A 9794-nucleotide genomic window follows, 5' to 3' on the forward strand; every position below is an offset into this window, starting at 1 on the left:
AGAAGATTGAAGTTAAGTAGTTTTTTTAAAAAAAAGATTTTAAAGTTCTATGAAACTTAAATTTCCCATGCACAGTGTTGTGGATCACAGCTACAACATTCACATACGTGTCGTCAGTGGCTGTGTTCATACTGGAATGGCAGGGCTGAATCACTGCCACAGAGCCTAAGCGGCTTTTATGAAAAATGCTTGGTTATTTCATCTTACAGTTTGTAGGTCATCAGCTTCCAATCACCTCAGCATCCGGTCGAGCTTCTGTGAAATGGTTCAACTAACTCTCCCCAGAAAGCTTTGACTGCATCAGGCTTCTGCTGCAGTACAGGCCAAGACTCTCAAGTCCCTCTAATGCTGGATGGTTCCTGCTTCACCCCGTCCTTCCGCCTCTTCCTGTCTACACTACCAGACTCTCGGTGCCTTGCCCCAGACTGGCATGCATACCATCCCACCTCTCTTCTGCTTTGGCTGCCAAGCCCTTCAACCTGGGCTCGCTGACAATTTGTGATGACATCATCTGAATTTTATTCTTTCAAGTTTCTTGACCACGTTCCTTTTAAAATTGAAGCTCAGTGACGCCTTTGCTAAAATATTAGATTCTGCTTTCCACAAGCCCAGGGTAGGTCTCAGATCCCACCTGCCCTCCTCCCTTCCTCATGTCTGTGTACTCTGCAGTTATACTTTAAACCAGTCTGCTCTGTGGCAGCCCTGGGAGATCACCACCGACAGGCAGCCTGCTGTGTCTTCCTCCTTGAATGTTTAAATGGCTGCTATAGGGTAGCATCTCTAGGAAGCACTGAGCAAGGGACATGAGACCCTTGGGAGACTTCCGCATTCACCTTTCACCTGACTCTTAGAAACAGCAAAAAACTGAGCCATAGGCTTTAATCCCTCTTGATAGCATCCACAGCAAGAAAGCTAGTTTGAATCAATGTTATCAACAGGACAGCTCTCTGCTTTGTCCACAAGAAACCCGAAGTGTTTATGCTTTTGTCTCCTTTTTTTACAACCCTAATTTTATTGCAGTTTTTTTGTTTTGTTCTGTTTTGTTTTTGTGGGGCTGAGATTGAACCCAGGGCCTCGTGAACACTCGGGGAGAGCTCTCCCCTTGCGCTGTATCCACAGCCTCCTCCCTCATCTGGCTTTTTGATAACTGCTGTTGTTCATTTGGCCCAGAAGCCTGTAAATACTATTTCTGATTTGTCTTTTAGCCTTAGTTCCTAGTGAGGTATCAGACTTACCATACATACTTAGTAATATTATTTTTATATGGAATATAATTGGATGAGTGTCATGATTCTCTGATACTATCACAGAGAGTGCTTGAGTCAAGTACTTACTTAAGTACCTGTTTACACATGTTGCTAAGGAAAAAGGTCTGGTTACATTTCTCTCCTAAATCCTGCGTTCTTCTGCTTTACTAGAAGTGAAAGTACATAGCACCTCAGACGCCATCCTGGCCTCTTCTCTAGTTTGGTAATTCAACATAGTTACTCTTCCTTTGACCCTTGTTGCACATTTGTTAGAGGTCTAGGACTTTTGTGTTATAAATACTGTGAAATTCGGATCACATTTTATTATGTGGTCAAGAGTTCAGCTAATATGGCTGGAGAGATGGCTCCGTAGTTAAGAACACTTATTACTCTCGCAGTGGGCCTAGATTCAGTTCCCAGTGCCCACATTGTGGCTCACATTCCAGGTCCAGGGGATCAGATGCCCCCTTGAGCACCAGGCACACACATGGTGCACATACAAACATGTAGGTAAAACACTCGTGTACACAAAACAGAAACATATAAATCTTAAAAATAAATAAACCAGCCAGGCGGTTGTGGTGCATGTTTTTAATCCCAGCACTCTGGAGGCAGAGGCAGGCGGATCTCTGTGTTGGATGCCAGCCTGGTCTACAAGAGCTAGTTCCAGGACAGGCACCAAAGCTACAGAGAAACCCTGTCTCGAAACACCAAATAAATAAATAAATCTTGAAAATAAATAAAAACAGTTTGTTTAATAAAAAATGTTAGTCTAATAAAGAGAAAGCTAACAGCCACTGATGAACCCTTATGTTTGAGGAAGAAACTGCCAAGTAATTTTTCCCAGAGGCCATAATTGCTTATTTATATGCACATCTGTGTGCATGCAGGTGCTCATTCCCAGGAGCTATGTTATTTGAATGTTCTGGCCTCACATGGTTCCTTAATTTTTATGTCTTTTTTATGTAATTTTATTATTTAAATTTTCATATTTCTGAAGAGAACTAGACAAGATAATTTATTTTCTGTTATTCTGTGGTTCTGTTTTTAACCTTGAGGTGGCATTATTATCTTAAAATTAAAAAGACATTTGTAATGGCTTATAGATAATAGCTTTTGTACTTTGAAATCCTTTCATTTTTAAGAATATCACCTAAGAACTTAAGAACATTATCAAGGAGAGGTCAAGTCTAAGTATTACTCATATCCTAGCGTGTACATTTTAATAGTTTATCACTGAAGTTATTCTTCTATTCATTTTGCAATCCATATCAGGAAGTCCCATGCCTATATAACTGTAAAAAATATTTAAAGGTCACTGTGTGCAGTTACCCGAGGAAATAAACATTTAAATAAACAAATATATAAATAAACAGCACAGAGGAAAATTACAGCTATGCAGCATGGCTCACTGTGGCTTGGGTAGAGCATCCTGCCTATAAACCAGCTGGAGGCTCAGCCATGTGTGCTTGTAAAGAAAAAGGTAGAGCTGCTTCAGCCGAATCTTCCAGACTTGTGAGATAGAAGGGCTTGGAAGAAGGGACTGCTGAGATGAGCCTAGAAGAGGATTCTATAGCCGTGTCCAAACGGGGCTTCCGGGAAGAAGGGGATGCCTGTTGTCCAATAGCTGGGGCAGGCAACTAGCAAGTCCAAGTCACAGGCAGGCGGGCTCACGTAGGCCACATTTCTCCCTGTCTCATCGAGTGAGGGGACTCTAAGGGAGCTGATCACTTGTCTGACCCCGTTTACTGCTCAGCGCTGTATAGGCACACGTAGATACGGGCCCGAACAGAAAACGTTTTCACGGAGACATCTTGAGTGGCTCGGGGATTGTTGGCATCTTTTAAACTTGTGCGTTTCTTCTGTGATTGGGCTCTACCTTCAGAGACTGTTTCCTCTGTCTAGGTTGCTGCTCTTGCTCCTTGGGAAATGGAGACTTACGTTGCCCATCAATAGAGCCAGTAACAGACACAAGTGCCAGTGGGCCTATGCCTTCTTCCTTCGAGAAAAGTAAGTGCCCTGGGACTCTACATGGCTTGAGAATATGTTTCCAATAAGACGGGAGAAAGTGATAATAAGATCATGATGATAGAAATAGAACACTCGTTTAAAAAATAAAATTCTTAAAGATAGTATTAAAATAGATTTCCCAATAAATTTAACCCACACGCCTGAGGGTATAGCTCGGTGGTACTTGCCCAACATCATGAAACGCTAGGTTCAATCCTGAATACTTTTCAAAATAAAAAACAAAGGTTAATTGAAGTGGGAAATCCATGAAACATTGAACTTTGGCCTTTTTTTTTTCTTTTAAAAGCTGAGACTGTTCCCCCTAGCTTTGTTCTCTAGAATCAGGACTAATTAATTAGTTGAGCTCTTTCCTGAAATGTAAGAGGTAATAGTACATTTATTTCATGGTTTGTCCAGACTAGGACACAATAGAGTCTTTGTGGCTTTAGCACAGATAAAACTTTATTCGTTCAGCCTTTAAAAGTATAGGTAAACTATATGAAGTATGTCTAAATTATGTCATTATTTATTATATAACATAAATTTTGTAGACGGAAACCCTTGTTAAGTGTGTGGTAGGAACTGCCACACGCTGTTTCTGCATCCTCAGACTCTCCAACATAACGTGAGGGCCTTCTCCAGGGTCGCTGACAGTTAGATCCCGTGTCTTAACGGAGCGTGCTTCTGTGCTGCCCCTCTTGGGACGCCACCATGAAATAATTACACCTGTGCTGTTTTGCAGCGGACCACTGTGTGAGTCGCTGTGACTCCCAGAGCTGCATCCTAGCCCAGGAGGAGGAGCAGTACCTGCAAACTGGAGACCCACAACTGACTCGCCACGTCCTGTTATGTTTGCTTCTCATCATCGGCCTGTTTGCTGTAAGGCCTTCTTCTGCTTCTAGCTGGGCTTGTTTCTTTAAATATTTGCCTTCTCTCATTGCTACTTTGCAGAAGTATGGTGGCGAGGTCTCTGAATTTTAACATTTAGCTCCATGTTTGAGGCACGAGGATGAGGGACAAGGAATGAGTCGCTCGCTCTGTTGCCCAATCACCCCAACGGGTCTGTTCTCTGTATAGACTTTTGTGCTCTTGAACCTGGAGTTTGTCAGAACAAAGTATTTCCATGATGTATGCAAGACCACTTAACTCCTGAAAGTGAACAGATAGTTAAATTATCTCTCTAAAATATTTTTCAAATAAACTTTTAAAAATAATTTCCCGGGGCTAGAGAGATGGCTCAGCAGTTAAGAGCACTTGCTGCCCTTGTAGAGGACAAAAGCTGCTCAGCGGCTCCAACCACTGGGGATCTGACGCCCTCTTCTGGCCTCTGTGGGCACCAGACAAACACATACACAGGAAAACACTCAGGCTTCCATGTTGCTTTTTCCACCCCTGTCTAACGAGGCTACTTGACTGAAGTGTTCAAAGCCATTGTTTTAAATTACCTTCCAGTAACCACAGAAAAGCAACATCATAATTTATTCAAGCACCTCTTTATGAATTGTTCATAATTTTTCAAAATGCCCTGATAAACACTTCCAGGCATTGTCTTTTCTACTGGAAGATTCCCGAAGTTGAGCAGTCTGCACCAAAGTCTAGAAGCATTTTGGTGACACAGGTACACTCTACTGATTCTTTCCCAAAGGGGTCGTGCGTATTCATATATTCATAGAGGCCTCGGGCTGCCATACAGTATCGAAGGATTCCCAGTGTTATGATTTATAAGCTCAATACTTTCCTTTACTACAGAAGGGCTTTTATTTGTTGCCCTCATTTGTGCGTTATCAGTTGTTACACTTAATCCCTTAAAACGGTTCAAGTGTGCCTCCCTAGAGATGGGAGAGGGGCCAACAGCCTTGCGGTCTTTGTGCACTTGGACGCTCGCAACACTTAACGGCCATCCAAGAGCAAAAGTCGAAAAATAAGACCTGCTGCCAAGAACTGCTGCTTAGTGATATAATTGTTTTATTGTGTCAAGCTAATTTTAAAATCCATGCTGTGTAGGCTAGTCGGCAGTCCTGATACATTATGTAAGCTCCTGTTTTATGGCTCCTGTCTTGCTGCTGCGGATTTGTTCAGAATAGACAGTTTGAATGGCATCTGTCAAGAGGAGAGGTGGAAACCTCTTGTTGGAAAGACAAGTGTAGATTCTCTCGGTGTTTTTCTCCTTTAATCTTTATTCCCCTAATTATCAGCTAGAGAAGTTATCATAGCGTGTGCTGGATGGAGAAAAATGATTCTCGTGCTTAATTTTGAAGTTACCTGTCTCTTCCCTTTACAGAATCTCTCCAGCTGTTTGTGGTGGCTGTTCAACCATGAGACGGGGCGGCTCTATGTTGAACTGCAGTTTTTCTGTGCCGTGTTTAACTTCGGCCAGGTATTTATTTACTGAGCACTGAGGGGGCTCTGTTTTCTTGGGTGAGTGGATGGGGGGGGGATGCAGACGTTGTTTTCTTTTCTATGCAAAGGGTTCTGATTGTTTATCAGCTGCTGGTGTGCATGACAGCTGCCAGCTGCCGCCTGTCTCCCAGTAGAGATGAATTAGGATATTGGTTGAAGTCATCAGAATGTACGCTGAGTGTTTCAATCAGAAATACCAAAGACTTTTTTTTTTTTTTTGGCTTTGAGATGAAGAATAATGATTTAAGTAGGAACAAGATGTCCCCAAATTCTTCTTAAACTTCTCATAATCTTCATAACTCGTTTGGAAAATAGCAGGCTTCTCTGAGCCTTTTAGTTTGGCCACTACACTACTAAACATTGCCTGCTTTTGGAATGGCAGGCACTTAAATCAGTATTTCAAAAATCATGTGACAAATAAATACATTTTAGCAGACGCAGTAGTAGCCTCCTCTGGCGTATACCATGGACCAACCCTTGTTAAGGATTTTATGTTCATTATCTCATGCCTATACAATAGATACCATCATTTCCCTCTCAGCTCACTAAATTTGATATTTAATGTCTGGCATCTTGAAGGCTCTGGGTTTAATCCCTAGCACTGGAACAAAAAAGGGCTATTTAAGGAAAAATAACATTTTAAATTCCTGGCAAATATCTTCAAAAAAAAATTGATCTTTTCATCCACCCGCTTTGCTTACCACTTCCTTTTGAAGGTGCTGGAGATTGAATTTTCTCTTCTACATGCTAGGCGAACCAGTTATATGTGGTGCATGTAACTACACTGAACTTTATCCCCAACTCAAACCCTTACTTTTTGATTAGAGAATATCCGTGCATAAACTGAATGTCAATTTGAAAAATACTGTGTTGGAAATCACCACCTATTAAATTTGAAATATTTTGCCATATTAGATAGTTAGAGCTTTGTGAGTTTCTGCTCCTACATGGTTTTGCCTTCCACTCAAAGAGTTTCCTGTTTGTTTTGACATTGTTATTGGAAGAAAACCAGCAAAGTATTAAGAAACACATTATGTAATCGTCCATTAGGGACAAACATGGGCGCCCAGAGCCATCTGATACCAGTCTCACTTTGTGATACTATTTAAGAGCTGACATTATCCAACTATAGAATTCTGGGCTGTAAATCCACAGCCCCCCTCAGCATTTTGCACTCAGAAAGCCCACTCCAGACTGAGCCACTCTAGGATGGGAACCAAGCAAGCTCCGTTGCACAGGGCTTTTTCCAGAACAGAACTATGGCAGGAATGTGCTCCACACTCTGCCTACACAGCTTCTGTCTCAAGTGGCTCAAAGGCAGGAGACAGAGTCTCACTCCAGTCCTGTTTCCCTTTCAGGGCTTGATGTAGTAAGATGCTCTCTTCTGACTCTTTGTAGCTTAAGACAATCAAGTCCTTCATGTAATATTTTGTGTTTAAAATGTTCTAATTATGTGTCTGTCATACAGCGTGTCTGGGGAAGATGGGGTGTGTGCGCATGAGTGCAGTGGCCTGTGGAGGCTGGAAGAGGGCATCAGATCCTCCAGAACTCAGTCACACTCAGCATGTGTGCTGGGACCACGCTCAGCTTTTCCAGAAGGCTGCTGTGTCCACCCCACCTCTGGGCCCACCTGTAACAGTGCCTGAAAGCCCATGCTTGCAATGCATAAGTCTTTGGGGACCTTTTCTATCTACAACATAATACTAACTGTATTACAATTAGATATTACAGCCCTTGTTAGTTAAATTTATGAAGTTTCAACAAAAAAAAATAATAAGTAGTTAGGCACACACGGAGAGATTTTCTTTTCAGAAAGGAGGAAACCAAAACATGTAGCTTCAGGGAGCTGTCATGCAAATGCAGTACTTCAGCACTGGCTTTTCGTACCCATCATAATTACTAGGACAGAATGATTGGGAAGAGGCAACAAGCAGGGTGTCATGTGTGCCTGCAGGCACTGAACTTAAGTCTGCTTTGTATGCAGAATTTAAGATGTTGCTCTAATCACTATCAGCTGCTTCCCCGTGCACTAAATGTCTTCATTTCTGTCTTAAGGTTTTGTGGTTGAATTCAAACAGAACGACTGTTTTCTCCCCTAGGGATTTATTTCCTTCGGAATCTTTGGGTTGGATAAACATTTAATCATCCTACCTTTCAAAAGAAGGTAAATTCAGTTTTGAAATAATCCTATGTACCTAAAGGTGATGACAAGGTCATTCTATTAAAATATCGATACCGTTATACTTTTATATCTGCTAAGAAACCACTAATACCACGCAAAGGTAATCTGTGGAATCACATGTTTGTTGCAAATAATTGCAGAGAAAGCATTAGAAGTATTACAAATCCAGCAATGTAATTTGTATTTTAATGAGAACTGATGGACACTAACTTTTACCTGCACTACTAACTACACAGTTAAAGGAAACTTGGCAGTGGTGTGCTCCCCGTCAGCGTCTACGTCTGACTGTTTTTGTCCTTGACAGTGGGCTTTCTCTCTTTTTAAATCTGAGAGTTTACAGAGAATTCAAGGATTCTCTCAACTTTGGGGGTTTTGTCGGCTTCCAGGAAGGTTTCTCTTAACTAAGATCAAGGTTTCTTTGTGAAGAATAACAAGGTAAAAGTTTCAACAGAGGGTGGGAAGAGAGGCAGGGGAAATGTTTGTTCTTCATGTGCTCTTGGGAAAATTCATAGATGCTAGCAGTGCTAAAGGGATCCAGCCTACCTGCTCTGTAAGGAGCGCCAGTCAACAGCGTCTGCCCCTTCTCCATCACCACCATCATTGTCGTCGTTAAGATGTCGTTGCTAAGGGTCATAGTCATTTCTAAAAGAAAAGTATAGCAGAAAAGCCACTGGCCTTAGTTGCCGGCTTCATAATGCTGGCCAAGTCAATTGTCAGCACTTGCATTGCCTGGATAGACAGAACTGACTGCCCTATACCCCAGATCCTGGCATTTGTTTCTGTGCTACTAATGTTGGAAATGGCGCAATTAAATGCGTAATCCATAAGTTACCTTGGTTCGTTTAGCTTTGGTTTTAGTTTCTGAGGCAGTCTGAGACATCCGGCTTGGTTTCTAAGTTATGTCTGTGCTTCAAAAAGGTCAAACACAGAAGGAACGTCTTAGGAGAAACTGAAGTGGGCCAAACACGTCTGAAGAGAGTATGAAGTGGGTCGCTTCTCACCCCAGCCTGCTCAAAGAGCAGATGCAGGACAAGGGCATTTCTGGTGCAGAGATGAATGCCATCTGGGTGTTGATAACAGAGCTTTGGTGACTGGTTTGGAATCGCCCCTTGGTGAGACAGGTTGGATCTTTTCACGCTTGTTTTCTTTCCCTAAGAAACAGCCTGCTTAAATTTTGGTTTTCAGGCTTGAATTCCTGTGGACCAATAAGGAAGCAGCAGAAAACAGAGAGTCCCCTGTTTCTGAAGAAATCAAAATGACCTGTCAGCAGTTCGTCCATTACCACCGTGACCTGTGCATCCGAAACATTGTCAGAGAGAGAAGGTAAGCCGGTGCAGGCTTCAGAAGCGTAGACAACAGGTTGTTAACATCACGTTCTCACAAGCTAATTGTTGTGGGTGAGTTTATAGTGTAAGGAGTAAGATATAAAAATGGCATATCATTTTTATTTTTATGTTTCATGTCGGGTAGCTTCTCCGGTGTGGTAGAGGATGAACATTCTCTTCATGTTGGCCACTAGTGTCTCTCGTGACACAGGGGAAAACGCTAGATTTAGAAGGGATTTTCTATTCTTACCTCCTGGTGCCAATGCCACTTCATATTACTAACGATGCTGTCAAGAGAATGAAGTGAAATTCCTGCCTCTTAATTTATTCTCTGATATTTATTTCACCTCCAGTCCTGTAGCTATTTTGTGGCATTTTATTTAGTCCCCTAATCCCGAAGGTCCAGAATATGCTGCAGCTGGAAACGATAAACTATGAATAATCAAATATAACAGCGCTGATAGTTTTAGTTGTCGTGAAAGAGGAAGTAAAACAAAGCAAAAAAATAAGGAACCTAGTACCTTTAGGTGCATGCCTAAAAGTTTGGAGGTTAGTATTCAGGACGGCTTGTTTCTAAGCACTGTGCCACCCTGTTCAACCTGGCTCAGCAGTTGGATGCCCTTGTCCTTT

General features: G+C 42.1%; 1 protein-coding gene across 2 annotated transcripts in view; it reads left to right on the forward strand.

Annotated features, from left to right (window-relative positions):
- The window catches only part of Gpr155 (G protein-coupled receptor 155), a 40686-nt gene that overhangs the window by 25169 nt on the left and 5723 nt on the right, over positions 1-9794 (forward strand). For both annotated transcript variants that reach the window (XM_050121492.1, XM_050121499.1), the window contains exons 12-16: positions 3153-3257; positions 4000-4136; positions 5539-5634; positions 7757-7821; positions 9025-9162. In XM_050121492.1, the coding sequence (XP_049977449.1) occupies positions 3153-3257; positions 4000-4136; positions 5539-5634; positions 7757-7821; positions 9025-9162 (541 nt within the window). The remainder of the gene's footprint in view (positions 1-3152; positions 3258-3999; positions 4137-5538; positions 5635-7756; positions 7822-9024; positions 9163-9794) is intronic.

Source organism: Alexandromys fortis, unplaced genomic scaffold (genome assembly GCF_014885135.2).
Source record: "Alexandromys fortis isolate MF-2015 unplaced genomic scaffold, M_Fortis_MF-2015_v1.1 scaffold_8_9099976_23576923, whole genome shotgun sequence".
Taxonomy (NCBI): domain Eukaryota; kingdom Metazoa; phylum Chordata; class Mammalia; order Rodentia; family Cricetidae; genus Alexandromys; species Alexandromys fortis.